At 31.7% G+C, this 15,993-nt stretch overlaps 1 protein-coding gene across 1 annotated transcript; it reads right to left on the bottom strand.

Moving 5' to 3' along the window:
• Positions 1 to 791: 791 nt before the first annotated feature.
• LOC130934924 (uncharacterized) lies at positions 792 to 8,744 on the bottom strand. Its single transcript, XM_057864444.1, has 12 exons — positions 8,664 to 8,744; positions 7,643 to 8,352; positions 5,896 to 7,555; positions 5,640 to 5,748; positions 5,437 to 5,522; positions 4,853 to 5,097; positions 4,635 to 4,721; positions 4,404 to 4,503; positions 1,839 to 2,043; positions 1,632 to 1,761; positions 1,228 to 1,291; positions 792 to 1,128 (listed from the first exon to the last, which is right to left on the bottom strand). Exons 1-12 carry the CDS (start codon positions 8,742 to 8,744, stop codon positions 1,015 to 1,017), a joined length of 3,591 nt encoding a protein of 1,196 aa, XP_057720427.1. The 3' UTR covers positions 792 to 1,014.
• Positions 8,745 to 15,993: the final 7,249 nt, after the last annotated feature.

The following is a 15,993-nucleotide window of genomic DNA, read 5'->3' as shown; positions in this document are numbered from 1 at the left end:
AGACGAGACTGATGGTTTCACCTTTGAGGAGTGAAGAGGAGAGGAGACATCTCGTCTCTGTCTCCGAAGCAGTGAACTGAGTGAAGCATGTGAGTATGTGACGACTAGGGTTTCTCCAACAATGGCTCATATATATATATATATATATATATATATATATCAAGTTATTTTAATCTTTTCATGTAAACAGGGATTTAACAGGTCTCCACGGGCCCCCCGCCCTATTTATTATACAGGTCCTATGCCCCATCCCCGCAGGTAGAAATTACCCCCCATACATGCTCCCCGGGCCCCCGGGTACCCGTCCCGCCGGGATTTTTGCCATCCCTAGCTGACACCCGTCACCCTGTAGCTTTGGAAACCCTAATATGCATTGTTATTAGAAACCTTATCAGAGCACTATGTAACAGAGCACTTTGAAGACAGTCTCTCCTATTAGTATATTCATTCATAAATACATGTATTATTTAATTTATTTTTAATATGTATTTTATACTACTAGAAGCTGATTTTGCTTGTTTATTTTAGTATACACCTAATATTACCCAAAATAAAAACTGTCAAAACATAAAAAAACCCCTTAATTTCAGATTATCTAAAACCCAACAAAATTAACCCACTGGATGACATTTTAAACTAAAGAAATCTCCAAGATCGTCTCTAACAAAAATTATTCAACTTTTTTGAAATTAAGTAATAATAAATTCTTCATTGTGTCGCTCTTATTGAACATTTGAGTGTGTAATAAACAAAAACTGAGTATTCAAAGCATTGATTACAAGACTCTCCTATTCATATTTACATTCTTTACTCCCAATAATTATATTCATCCTTAGAGAGAAACATGGTCAAACTTTCACATTTCCAAACCCATTCAAAAGTGGCTTTTTTTGCACCTATGAGGCTCATGTTTATGCAACATGATGCATGCAAGGAATGCGCATAGTTACCTAAATTTACATTTTTGTACCCCTAACTTTGAAACGAAAATACTCCCAACCACCTCGTTAAATTCTAAAACTTTGTGTATTTCCTTCTTTTGTAGTAGCACTTGTATGGTGAGCCATTATTACTGTCAGCTTGTGTTACAATAGAGCTCGGTGGATCCTCAGGACTTGGTTTATTCACCTAAGAGTCCAAATAAAATTCAGTGTTAACACCAAAACAAGATGGAAACAAAATGTGAATGAATCACTTATACAATTAAGAAGACAAAGATGAAAGTACCGGTGTGACTTGCTCAATGTCAATGGCACCATTACTGCAATGATCATTGCTTCCAGCACAATTACTGGAAAAATACAACATTCATTTAGATACAATACTATCATCATTTCTCAAAATAGAACAGCATATTTTAATATACTATACTTATTGGCAAGAATTGTAATAATGAATATTAACATATATCAAATCCACAAGACCCCATCAAAATTTAAGCCTAGTGAGGAACTTCAATTGAATGAATGCAACTAAAATTCCAAATTTCCAATAATATAGAGGGTATAGTGTTGGCCGAATGTAACTTCTTTGATCTCCTTCCAACTTGTTCTCCACAGAGTATTTGATGGATCTAATGCCATTATAATCTCATTTCATGTTAGGAATTAATAAACAGAGATGATACATACTTGTGGATTTGTGAATTCTTTCTCTCTTCCTTGTCAGTTTCTTCTGCTTGGTGTAATACTTCAGATATCAGATCAGCATCAAAATTTAACTTGTTTCCAGGCAAAACATGCTGTGTCCTTCGTTGGGACTCTGCAATATGAAACGTTAAGGATGTAATCACTGGCACATACATTGCTATATAACAAGACACTTGGAAAGTTACAAACCTATTAACAAAACCGATTCTGGAGATGGAATCTTCAGCAGCTTCTGGCACATGATGGTATCCTGAAAATCTAAAAAAGTATTGTCCAAGAATTGCGACCTCTCGAACTCTGTCATCTTTACAAAGCCAAAAGAACCAGTCCATGTGTCTACAACACTAGGAACAGCAGGCAAAACGAGCCTCTCCACTCCCAACTGCATGAGCGTCTAATAAAAGAAAATTCAAATTAGAAAGAAGGATTCAATTGAACTTCAAATAAAGTGTAAACTATTACAAATAATAGATATGAAAAGATTTTTTTTGTTATTACGACAATACGTGATTAAATATCTGTAAAATAACTCAGCTCATTTTTGCACTATTGTCCTCTCCAGAATCATTTTATGAAATTTAATAACAAATATAGAGATAAAGACTTAGAAAATTCAATACCAAAAAAAAAAGAGAAAAAATTTGTTTCTTCCCTTTGTCCTAGGTTTAGACAGATCTAGAAAATACACTGTCCTTTATATCAATCTCCATATCCAAACACACTCTAGTTTCTCTGTGTTTCTATGTTTGTCTTCCCTAAAAACAATTGCAGCCATATAGATCTAACTCAGTGCCAAAAGCATTCTTGTATGGCCTCAAATTCAGTTATGCCAATCTTGTATGGGCCCATATCATGTTTTCACAATTCTTGGTCTACTTTTTAATTCAATTATCCCTAGCCCAATTTTATTATCCAAAAATCTATCTTGATTCCACAGGGTGCTCTTCTGCATTAAAAGATTAATAATGAAGCATGATTATTCTTCACTAATGGGTTATGATCAATTCACAGTTTACTTTAGGTGTAAACTACAAATATTGTTTTCAACTTTATTTATTTGTTAATTATCGTAATATTCTTTCCTATTTTCTAAAGAAATGCTATTTTGACTCATTGGTGAAGTTGGCCAAATCATAACTCTGCCGGAAAATCTTGTCATTTTTTACTATTTTGTAGCAACAGAAAGCCAAGGGAATAAGAGAGAAAGACAGAATAATTTTATCACTCAATTGGATTGTCTACTCCTAGGTAGAAGTCAAAATAGCATTACTGAATTTTCTATTACTGTAATTCTCTATTATTCATTTTACAGATTCGCATATCTTGATTAGGGATGTACAAATAGGATTCCGATACGTCCAACCCAGATCGAATCTATATCAGATCGAATTTTACGAATAATATTAGATTCACTAGGCTATTGGATCTTTATCCAGTCCGATCTGCAAGTATATAGGATCGAATATCGGATATTGGTATATCATTTTCAGATCCAATCCGATAGATGAGAAACTTATTCCTTTTCCCTTTTTTATATTGGTTATCTTATCTCTACTATTTAAGAAAATGATTTTTGAATACTGTTTTTGAAGTAAAACATATCCAAAAGGGAAAAAAATTCATGAAAAAAATTAAAAAACTTTTTTTTTTTTATTTTGAAAAGCCTGCATATCCAATCTGATGTAGAAGTAAAAAACGTGTATATTTGATCTGACCAAGTGTGTACACCCCCTACTATTGACTCTTTTCAGCTTCCCTCATTATTTGGAAGGGTGTGTATATTATACTAAGGGTGCGTCTATTCCTATCCTATCTTGTTTGTCATGTGTTTGTACCACACAAGCATTCTGCATTATTGCAGTGGCAGAGAAAAGGTCGCACCCAAAGGGTATAAGATAGGCCATCGATGACCTTGATGTTATATGAAGACAATTCAACTGTTGCTCCACAACTTCCGTTCATGAAAGAAGAACTTCGAAGTTGAAGAAGAACTTCGACTTCAAAGTTCTTTGGAGAATCCTATCCATCCACAAAAGCCACGATAGCTAAACCAATCGAATTGTTTGGGAAACAACACCGATCGAGGGTTCTGGGGACAGAATGAATTAGAAAATTCAGGGTGTGCATTAACATTTCTGGTCCAACTAAAGAACCAAACTGATGAACTCATAACCATAAGAAAATCTGTACCCCCATCCAACAGAGTTTCTAAGTTGCCTTGTGCCAATAGTATTTTATGGAGTTGATGTTAATTTGTGTAGAGAGATCAATTTTGATGAGCTTAAAGCTTGATATACTTTAACTAAAGGTGTTATAAAGAAAAAGAACGAATATAGAAATATGATCATATCTTTCATGAGTCATTATTCTCTCTTTTCTGTTTCCTTTTTACCTAAAACCCACAATCTTAGAAGTGCCAGTGTGAAATTGTTTGTTTGGATCTGTATCACAGACCCAAATTATAACTAATGATTTACATGGTATTCAAAGTAAAATCTTCAATGTTTTTAAACAAATTCATCAGGATAGTTTATAAACCAGAAAGCTAAATGGATAAAAATGAGCATGGTATATCATCATGAGTAATATTTTTAGATTGGAATGAATCATAAAGTAATATTTAAGAAGTTATTCAAGTCTTGAGCAGTTATTTCCAATTTAAATGACACAATCAATCATAGGACAATATATTGTACAGTGTTTTCTAACAAACAATAAAGGCTTTGCAATGAATGTAGGTGCCTTGTGGCTTACCTTTTCAAGCTCATTCATCAAAATGCGGCACATTCCATGTCGACGATACTGTAATCTGGTACCAATAAGAGGCAATTCTGCTACCTTCTTTCCGTAAACCCTAAAAGAATTAAATAACAAACCAGATGACCAAAACATGAGACAGGATAGGTACTTGTAGTTCAAGATTTCAAATAGCAGTCACCAACCAAGCAAAGACTAGTAGTTGCACAATACAGATCCCATACTCACCTAACAGTTGCTGCACTTATCAGTTCTTCATTTCTCTCCAGAAGTACGGTATAGAAACCATGGAAATTCAATCGATTAAGTGTTGACCTATAAAGTGTACATGTTTACATATCAGGTATTGGCACAGAACTATAACAATGTAGCACAATTCAGTGGCAGATATCTAGTAATCAACAAAATTGAATGATACAAAAACGAACACAACGAGAATAACTAACCATCGACTGAATAAAACATCTTCCATGAGATCTCTGGTAGACGAAGGATCCTTTAGGGGCTCAAAACATTCATGCATCACTGAGAGTGCAACATTGAGTTTGCTGTAACTTTCTGGCAATAAGTAACCTTTAGTAGTACACGGATCACTACTCTCAGAGTTTATATATTTCACCAATGTCCAAGTTAGATTGTTAATGCCCACTGAAACTGGCTCTCCTAGTAGCTTATGGAGACCAATATATATCTACAAAAAGTAGAGACAAGTATGTAAGGCAAAAGGCCTTTCCAGCACCACACATTTGATCATACAAATCTGAAATGATCATTAACTTGCTACTAGTAAATGATCATGATGATGCAGGCATTATGAGAAGATGAAGTTGAAGCACATAAGTTTACCTAGATTAAGAAGTATTACCATAAAATCTAACATAGAAGATAGAGAAGTTTACTAGAATAATTTATGCAGCATATCGATGACAAAATGCAATTTTTGTTTGAATAGTAAGAAGTAAAGCAATGCTTCCAGTTAACATAATAGCATAGCATTAAAAAAATAAACAAATGACCTTGATTAGTATACCTTTTCACAGTCCCTTCCGCAGAACCAGTTTTTACTATATCTTCTCGAGTTAGTTGCATATTTAGTTCTGAGGCACTTAAAGTGATCTGCATAAGGTTGGCATTGATGATAATAAAGCATTGCATCATTCATTTGCATAAGAAGGAAATATCAATGCATATAGTCAAAAATGGAAATTTAAGTAAACATAAATATTGGCTTACATTTATGTTCACACTGAATGCAAACAAGGAAATCTCCCTCCTCTTCTTCTATTTCGCCACAAACTGCACATCGACATGATGGGCAAAACCAGTCATCTTCAGGAATGTTCTGTACAGGAAAAAAAATGAAGGCAGCAAGAGGAAACAATTCAGTTCCAACAGCAATTGTTGAATGAAAGTGGTGAATTGAATTAAGATATCAATGGACAAGATGCAACCAAATATGATGAGATTGAGGAAGAATATTATTAGTTACCTCCACACCTAGACATGTCACATGAAATGAAGATGGACATTGATCGCATAAAATTAGATTCCCACCATAGTGGCAAACAGAACAAATATTGTCATTCTCGCCTTTAGGAAAATATTTTGGTGGTTTTGCCATAGTTTCCCTTGTCATATGATCTTCCACCGTTTTTATCAGGCAATCTAATAGTGATCTACCATCTTCTAAAATAATACTTGCAGCCGGTCTGCGTGTACTACAGCCACTAGCATGACTTTCAAAGCCAGCAAGACTATATACTTTCAAACAACAATTACACTTGATTCCATCTCTGCTTATTCTCCCTTCAGCTGAACAGAGCCTGCCTTTTGGCTTGTAAGAAACCTTAGACCTTGGCAACAGAATGTTGTTGTCTATCAACCAAGAGAGTACATTCTGAGGTTTCTGGTGTGACAAAGAAGGGGTAGACACCTTTTGCACCCTTTTATTTGATCGCAGCACGCGTCGAGGTAATCCATTTCTTTGGTGCTTAGATAAGCTGGGCTTTGTATTGTTCAAGAGTTTCCGCTTCCGACTATGGTTTGATCCACTTGAAGTTATGACTTCTGTGGGAGGTACCATGCGTTCCTCTCGAAGCCATTGGGACGCTTTCTGCAATAAATTGGCACTCCAAACCTGGTCAACATTATCCTGTGCATTCAAAGGTTGCATTCCGAGCTTGGTCCATTTATCAACATTTTGTTCAATACAATAATGGCAAGCTGCATGGAGTGTTGGGAGATTTCTTCCCTTGTCTGGAGGGATATACACAAACCCTTGTCTTTTATTTCTTGGGTTTGCATAGTGATAGCTCCATCCTTCAGCCAATAGATGCCTCTTTGCTTTGGACCTACCCTCTTTCATGTCAGGCCCTCGCATTGCAGATCTATTCAAGCTATATTCTAAAACAGCTTGAGGACAAAACTCAGGTTCATCTGCAACTTCATCCACAGGAGACGACACAACTGGTGGCAAAATATTTAGATCATGACTCTTTTCTGATTGATCAATACAAATAGGTGCAAGATGATTGTCATCTCTAAGTTGTATCGCCCTCTGATCATTTAGATCCTGACTCTTTTCTGATTGATCAATAAGAATAGGTTCAAGATGATTGTCAGCTGTAAGTTGCATCATACTCTGATCATTTTGGGACGGCAAAGGGTTCATGTCCGAGTTCTGTGCCACATACTTACAAACCCGACTGAGAGAGTAGTAAACACCCTGTTTATCAGGCGACCTATATCTGTACCTATAGCAAGTGTCGCTTGCTTTATGCTTTCTCCACTCAATTTCCCATCCAAGATACGCAAGATGTTTTCGTGCTTTTTCCGGACAAGCTCTTTTAGGTGCCTGTGCATATTCTTCAATAACATCAGGACATAACTCAACCTTAGACAATTTGAGAGGTTCCCAATGTTGAGTTGAGCTGCGAAGCTTTCTATGTTTTCTTCCATTAAACTGAGTTGAGACCTCTTGAACAGGAGTAACTGGTTCTTTCTGAAGGACAGTTTTGACCCCTTGATCCTGAATGGTAGGCCACTTTTGAACAATGTTCAACAAATTTGATGACTCACCTTCTTCCGTAGGGAGTTCAGCAATCCCATCATCAGAACCAAATGCATTATCAGAGGTACCATCACAATGAGCAGTTGTGATACAAATGCTACTCAACTGACCTGCAGAATTCGCAACATCCAAAGAGTTGGCCATATCAACTTCTTGATTGAAGTCAACATTAGCCGTAGATTCAACAGACTCCATCTCCGGTGTTTCTCTCAATAAACTCCTTGGAAGATCTAAGGAGGAGCAAACTTCTCCTAGTGTAAGCCTTAAGTAATCATCAACTACCTCCATTACCATTTTTTTCCATAACTCTTTCTCATTAAAATTCCATTCCCTAATCTTGGCGAAGTCCTTTTTGGTCCTTACATCATACCAAACTTGCTTCACTGAAACTGAAATAAACATCTTCCTCTCATACTCCTCAAGAACTTCAAGAAAAACCCAGTTCCCTCTCGACTGCCACTCCCCAGTAACCTCATTCCAATCATAAGTTATCCGCATTTGATGAACTCCAATCTTCATCTCATCACCCAAATCAGGAAAATATACACTCCTCTCTGGCTTTTCATCACAGTGATCAAATATAACCCCTTCCCACCAAGCTTCTTCATAGTACACATCAACACACAGACCAAATTTAAGTTCCCTACTTTCAAATTCCCTCTTAGGAGGCACCGGCCTAATCCAACCACGAATGTTGCAATTTGAAGAGTCGCTATCGCCATCCAATACCTTCGGAACAGTCACCTTTTCCACAAGGTAATTCACCTCATCATCAAGTAATATGTTATCATATTTGACATGGCGGTGCAGCCTCCCAGAATGGACAACTTTCCCCGGGTGCCATGATCCCTGAAAGCCTTCCTCCATGCTCCTGACCTGGAAAGAATTTAGAATTTTTTCAATCTCTATAAATCGAAAATTTTCAAACAAGGACAGAGTCATAGTCATGTTTCACAAGAAGTAACTAAAAAAGAAAAATAGGCAAGTGATCATGATGAGAATTACTTTGCATGGAACAGCAAAATAAGAACAATGCACAGCATCAAACCTTCAATGGGAATATAATCATGAAAGCAACAAAATATGACAAATGTAGCTGAAAAAACCAATAAAAATAGAAACTTTAAAAAAGATCATGTTCTTAATCAAAACAAAAAAAAAAGAAAGAATTAGGAAACCGAGTTCACCTCGACGCTTTCATTTACATCAAGCTTTCGTTTGGAAGAAATTTTAAACTTCATGATCAAAGGAAGATTCTCCAATGTCATTGAAAGAGAACGAGAGAGAGAATGATCACACACTGGCTTTTCAGTTTCAATAGTTTAGTTGTTACCGCCGCAAACAGGACTTTTGTAGAAAAAGAAATTCAATCAAAAAATGGTACTAGACTACTAGCAATGTTAGGAGTTTAAACGAAAAAGTGGAAAACCCAATTTTCCAATTTTTCTTTTTTTCGCGGTTTCTATCTTTCTTTCTCTATCAATATATGCTTTGTGCCCAAGGTAAAAGATAGGGTACCGTAGGTCAATTCAAAATTGAATAGTATCATTTATCTTTTTCATTATCAATACATTTTTTATTTTAATTAAAAAATAATAATTAAAGATAATTGTTACTAAAAATTAAAATTATTTTTTTTTTATTTCTATTGACAACAATCATTAATTATTATTTTTTAATTAAAATTAAAAATGTATTTATATCCATTAATTAGGATTTTGAATATTAGGATTGTAACTTAATGAATATTTGCAACGTGAATCAAGGAGTCACGCCCCCAAATCCTCTCACTCTTCTCTGGCTATCTTTGGGCCTAGAATTTACACCGTCACCGGAACACCGCCAACCACCGCCTCCCTCGTGATTTGGAACGCCGCCGACTGCCACAGAGCCGTTCTTGTCACGATTCGCAGCGACATCGACCACCACAGCGTCCTCCTCGTTGCGATTTGCAGCCTGCCACCACCGTATCGCCGTTCTCGTTGCAATTCGCGGCGTCGCCACCACTGCCGTAGCCCTTTCCCACATGATCCGCCACCACCACCGCAACTCTCCTCCCCTCGCGATTTGCAATTTATCGCCGCAGCCCCTCCTCCCCCACCACCGCCGCAGCCCTACCCCTGGCGATTCACAGATCACCTGCTCTCCCCGACGCATGCCCACCAACACGATAACCAACGAGGTCCCTACAGTGTTGTTTCAGTTTTTTTATTCTTTTTTTCCCCTTAAATTTTTCATATATTGAAGAAAGGTGTTTTGGATGTTTTGGGACTTTTTGTTTTGATATTTTTTTTTTCCGTAAAATTTCAGGTCTTTTTTATTGAAATGGGATGATTTTTAGGGATGGTATTATGCAACTTAACTTCTTGTTACCTAACATTTATTTCATATGAGGATTTTTCTCAGTGGTTTAATAAGTCATTTGAGAGTGTTTGAGATTACTCAGTAGATGAAGTAAGTTTTGGATAATGTTCTGATCTATTGATATTGTGAAGTCTTCATATTTAATTGTCAACTTTATTATTCTGTTTGTCTGATTTAAAACTTATGACAAGGCCTTATTATCCGAGGAGGAGAACCTCTTGATCATGAATCGTCTGCACCAAGGTTCATGAATAAGTTCAACTGCCTAAGATTAGTAAGTTACTGCTTCTAAGTTTTGTTTTTTTTTTTTTTGCATACTATGATCTGCTTGTTCTATTCCTTTAGAAAAAAATAAATAGAAAAGAAAAAGAAAGACTTATGTGATTTCTTATTTTTGTCATACTTTATATACTTATTAAATTTATTTTAATTGCTTCTATGAAATAAAATTATGAAGATTTACATATTCATATTTTGGCTACTTATATATTTATCTTTCTTTACTAGTTTTTAGTTGGTGTCTACTTGTCATTATATATATTCCTTCTTAAAAATCCAAAAAGTTAAAAGTTAAGAGCACCATAATTTTTCATTGGTTGAGGACATATGTAGAGCATAAGAATTATATGATGCCTTTACATTGTGACATAAGCACCAAGATAAAACCAAATTCCTAAAGAGTTGTTGTAGTTGTTATGTATTTTAATTTATGTATTACTTTTGTTTTGGTGAATGCTTCTTTTACATTCAAACTATGCTTGTGGTTTTAAATTAACTCATATTTCTTTGTCTTAATTTTTGGTTTGTGCTGCTGAAATTAGTTTAAGTTAACCTAATAAATTAAACTGTTGATAGTGCCATTTTGTATACTGGATGTGTCTATATTAGTAGTGAAAATGGAACTGTTTCAGTTGTTGTCTTTATTCGCTAAACTTAGATGATTGTATTTGCTTCAGGGATTGTTTGGGTTTAGTTTTGTGTTTTCTGATTGATGTTTATTGTTTTTTTCTTGGCAGATTATGAGAATTTTTACAAGAATAAGGAAATTTCAAAGGAGGAGGATAAAAAAGCACAGGTCTAAATAGATGTGTCTTTAATAGTTACAGGATTACTATAACAAATAGATGTAACAAACAATGAAACTTACATTGATGTTAATATGTTTACAGAAAAATTGAGTAGCTTGAAAAAATGATGTGCACATTCATATATACTTAGAAAGTTTATTGAGGAATAAATTAGGTTCTTTGACATTCAAAATAAGAATCTAATAAATTTTTAAGAGTATAAATTACTTGATCTAAAAAATGTTGAGAATCCAACAACAAAAAAATATTCGAAAATTTAGTTAAAAATTTAAAATTTAATGACAACTAGAACTACGATGACTATCTAATTAAAACCACCCAAACCTCCAAAAGTGATCATCAAGGTTTGATTGAAATAAACGTATGCATGAGAATAAAAGCATATATTGACACAAAAGCATATATTTAAATGACACTATTCAATTTTGAATTGAACTACGGTATTCGATCCTTTGCCTTGGGCACAAAGCATATATTGAGCATATATTGATAGACAGAGAAAGGCAGAAACTGCAAAAAAAAAATTGAAAAATTGGATTTTTTACTTTTTAGATTGAACTCTTAACATTATTAGTAGTCTAGTCTAGTAACATTTTTTGATTAAATTTCTTTTTCTACAAAAGTCCTGTTTGCGGCGATAACAGCTAAATCATTGAAACTGAAAAGTCAGTATGTGATCATTCTCTCTTTCGTTCTCTTTCAATGGTATTGGAGAATCTTCCTTTGATCATAAAGTTTAAAATATCTTCTAAACTAAAGCTTGACGTAAATGAAAGCGTCGAGGTGAACTCGATTTCCTAATTCTTTCTTTCTTTCTTTTTATTAAAAACGTGATCTTTTTTAAAGTTTATATTTTTATTAGTTTTTTCAAATTTTGGTGTTGTACATGTGTTAACTTTTAATGTATGAACTAAAATCACTGTGATTCTCGTAACTTCTCTTCACGATAGAGAATTTTTGATATAGAAAACATATGAGTGTACCTAAAAAGAGTGGCGACGGTGAAAATCGAAAACTCAATTTTTTTCAAGAACCTTTAAAATATAAGGATTCTTTATTTTTTTTCTATTTTTTGGTAAAAAGAATTTATCTTTTTCCCCTCGTGTCCTTGCCCTTATTGATTCTTTACAATGTACTTAATCTTTTGTTTGTGATGACGTTTCTACAATTGGCTTGAATGTTTTCAACTACATTTGTTATATTTTGTTGCTTTCATGATTATATTCCCATTGAAGGTTTGATGTTGTGCATTGTTCTTATTTTGATGTTCTATGATTATATTCCCATCAATGGATTATATTTATATTTTAATGTTTTGTACAAAATACTTAGAATGAAGTATATTTTTTGTTCTTAAAATTTATAAAATATTTTAAAAATATCGTTAAGTTTTATTTTGTTTCAATTTTGTCCCTAAAATTTTTTATTTGTATCAATTATACCCTTACCAGCTAAATTTTCAGAAAGTTTAGGACTAATACAGTAATAATGCATACTATGTCTGGTTTACTTATTTTAAAGATTCTTGTAAAATTATTACTAAATCGTTCTTACATTTTTTTAAAATTAGTCCTTATGAGTATATTTGATGCAATTTGATAACTTCTTGGACAAAATTAAAATAAAATAAAATTTAGAGATATTTTTTAAATTTTTAACAAACTTCAAGAATAAAAAATATACTTTACCCAAATACTTAATATATATTTTAGTGTACACTTTGGCTGCGTTTGATTTTGAGAATAGGATAAGATAAGATACTAAGAACAAAACATAAAAGGCGAAAACACAAAAATTAATATTTTTGTATTTTATTTAGTGATAAAAGTTCAATTTATTCTTTTTTATTTAAAAATTTTGAAAAGATATAAAAATAAAAAATATAATTATAAAAAATTAACAAAAATAATAAATAATAAAAAATAAGTTATACTTTTTGTTAATATTTCTAAACATAATATTTCTGTAAATATCTCATTTATTAAATACAATTTTATATTTTTTATCTCTATTTAAATATCTATATTTATAAACAAATGTAGCCGTATATACTAATGTGTCTATAAAATATTAGTGTCTTAACTACAGAATGATATGATATGAGCCACTTTTCACGACATTATCAAAAAATATCCCTAATAACTGTAACTAACTATACAATCCTATGAGGCAACTCCACCTTTCTCGTCCTTTCATTCCTTTTTTAGAAAGTTTCTTTATTCTTTACCTAAAATGAGAAAAGTACATTTATCTTGTTACAAAGACACTACTTAACTCAGTTTTTAGCATTTGATTGTACTATAAGCAAAATATTGCCTATAACTGTTTTGAAATTAAAATTCATACACAATTAATTTTATAAAAATTATTAATTTAAAATTATTAAATAATTTAATATATTTATCTAATTATTATTAATAATTTGTAATTATTAATTTTATATAAAAATATGTGTATATAAATTTTTATTCTATTATCTCACTTAACATTTTCATTCAACACCATTCCTCCCTTTAAACAAAAAACCGAAAATCTTTGATTCTGAATTTGTTGTGAAACACTGAAAATCATGATCAGCTGCGAGGATATGCCACCGTCCACATTGACTCGCAACATGTATTTTTGGCATATAACTTTTTTTTTTTAAATGAACATAGAGAAATGACTTAAGTATTTGTTTTGGCGTTATTATTTTGATAAAAAAAATCTTTCTGTTCAATGAAAAGAAGATTTTTTTTAATTTTTTTAGCGTGTTTGATAAATTTCTAGTAGTAAAAGTAGAAATACTAGAAAAATAAAAAAAATATTTTTTTTGAGAATGTGTAATTTACATCTTTTTTTAGAAAGATATTTTTTTCCTTAAAAAATATTTTTCATGTAATAAATAAACAAAAAAGTATTTTTATATTGTTATATCCAAACATAATTGATAAATAAAAAGATCTTTTTGTATAAAATATGCAAACAAAAAATTACTTTTACTTTTTCATAAGATCTTTTAAATAAAGATAACTCTGAAAAATATATTTTTTTAGAAATTCCCAAACAAACCCTAAATTGCTAAATCTAGTTATTTTTTAATTTTTAAATTTTTTTTTCTAATAAATTAATGACAGTATAAAAAAAAGATAAATACCGTAAATCTAGTTATTTTTTAATTTTAAATTTGTTTTCCTAATAAATTAATGACAGTAAATAAGAAAAACATAAATGATATTATTCAATTTTAAATTGATCTACGTATCCAATCCCTTGCCTTAGGCACAAAGCATATATTGATGGAGAGAAAGACAGAAACCACAAAAAAAAATTGAAAAATTGGTTTTTTCACTTTTTCTTTTGAATTCTTAATATTACTAGTAGTCTAGTAGCGTTTTTGATTGAATTTTTCTTTCTACAAAAGTCCTGTTTGCGACGATAACAACTAAATCATTGAAACTTAAAAGCGAGTGTGTGATCTTTCTCTCTCTTGTTCTCTTTCAATGATATTAGAGAATTTTCCTTTCGTCATAAAACTTAAAATTTCTTTCAAACGAAAGCTTGACGTAAATAAAAGCGTCGAGGTGAATTCAATTTCCTAATTCGTTCTCTTTTTTTTTTTTTTATTAAGAACGTGATCTTTTTAAAGTTTCTATTTTTATTGGTTTTTTCGAATTTCGATGTTGTGCATGTGTTAACTGTTAATGTATGAACTAAAACCACGGTGATTCTCGTAACCTCTCTTCACGGTGGAAAATTCTTGATGTAAAAAATATATGAGTGTATCTGAAAAGAGTGGCGACGATGAAAAGCGAAAAGTCAATTTTTTTACGAATTTTTAAAATAAAAAGATTCTTTATTTTTTTCTATTTTTGGTAAAAAGAATTTATCTTTTTCCCCCTCGTGTCCTTGCCCTTATTGATTCTTTACAATGTACTTAATCTTTTGTTTGTGATGACGTTTCTACAATTGGCTTGAATATTTTTAACTACATTTGTCGTATTTTGTTGCTTTCATGATTATATTTCCATTGAAGGTTTGATGCTGTGCATTGTTCTTATTTTGCTATTCCATGATTATATTCTCATCAATGGACTATATTTATGTTTTAATGTTTTGTACAAAATATTTAGGGTAAAGTATATTTTTCGTCCTTAAAATTATATAAAAAATTTTAAAAATATCGTTAAGTTTTATTTTGTTTCAATTTTGTCCCTAAAATTTTTTATTTGTATCAATTATACTTTTACCAGCTAAATTTTCAAAAAGTTTAAGACTAATACAGTAATAATACATACTATGTCTGGTTTGCCTATTTTAAAGATTCTTGTAAAATTGTTACTAAATCGTTCTTACATTTTTTGAAAAATTAACCGTTATGAGTATATTTGATGCAATTTGATAATTTTTTGGACAAAATTAAATAAAATAAAATTTAGGAATATTTTTTAAATCTTTAACAAACTTCAAGAATAAAAAATATACTTTACCCAAACACTTAATATATATTTTAGTGTACACTTTGGCTACGTTTAATTTTGAGAATAGGATAAGATAAGATACTAAGAACAAAACATAAAAGGCGGGGACACAAAAATTAATATTTTTGTATTTTATTTGGTGATAAACTAAAATAAATTATAAAAGTCTAATTTATTTCTTTTTTATTTAAAAATTTTGAAAAAAATATAAGAGTAAAAAATATAATTATAAAAAATTAACAAAAATAATAAAAAATAAAAAATAAATTATACCTTTTGTTAATATTTTTAAACATAATATTTCTGTTAATATCTCATTTGTCAAATACAATTTTATATTTTTTTATCTCTATTTAAATATCTATATTTATAAACAAATGCACCCGTATACGTATATACTAATGTGTCTATAAAAATTTAGTGTCTTAACTACAGAATGATATGATATGAGCCACTTTTCATGACACTATCAAAAAATAATTATCTTATTATAAAAACTTTACCTAAAATAAGAAAAGTACATTATCTTATTACAAAGACACTACTTAATTCAGTTTTTAGCATTTGATTGTACTATAAGCAAAATATTGCCTATAATTGTTTAG

The sequence above is a fragment of the Arachis stenosperma genome, chromosome 6, assembly GCF_014773155.1.
Source record: "Arachis stenosperma cultivar V10309 chromosome 6, arast.V10309.gnm1.PFL2, whole genome shotgun sequence".
NCBI classification, from domain to species: Eukaryota; Viridiplantae; Streptophyta; class Magnoliopsida; order Fabales; family Fabaceae; genus Arachis; species Arachis stenosperma.
The sequence above is the reverse complement of the archived record's forward strand: the minus strand, read 5'-3'. Positions and strand labels throughout refer to the sequence as shown.

What these genes read in the sequence shown, in the direction of transcription:
- LOC130934924 (XM_057864444.1), bottom strand. Translation starts at nt 8,744, where the DNA reads ATGACATTGGAGAATCTTCCTTTGATCATGAAGTTTAAAATTTCTTCC. An exon ending in TGATGAATGAGCTTGAAAAG is followed by an intron (nt 2,044 to 4,403) that starts GTAAGCCACAAG and finishes TTCTTTTATTAG; the next exon opens with ACGCTCATGCAGTTGGGAGT. An exon ending in ACATTGAGCAAGTCACACCG is followed by an intron (nt 1,129 to 1,227) that starts GTACTTTCATCT and finishes TTGGACTCTTAG; the next exon opens with GTGAATAAACCAAGTCCTGA.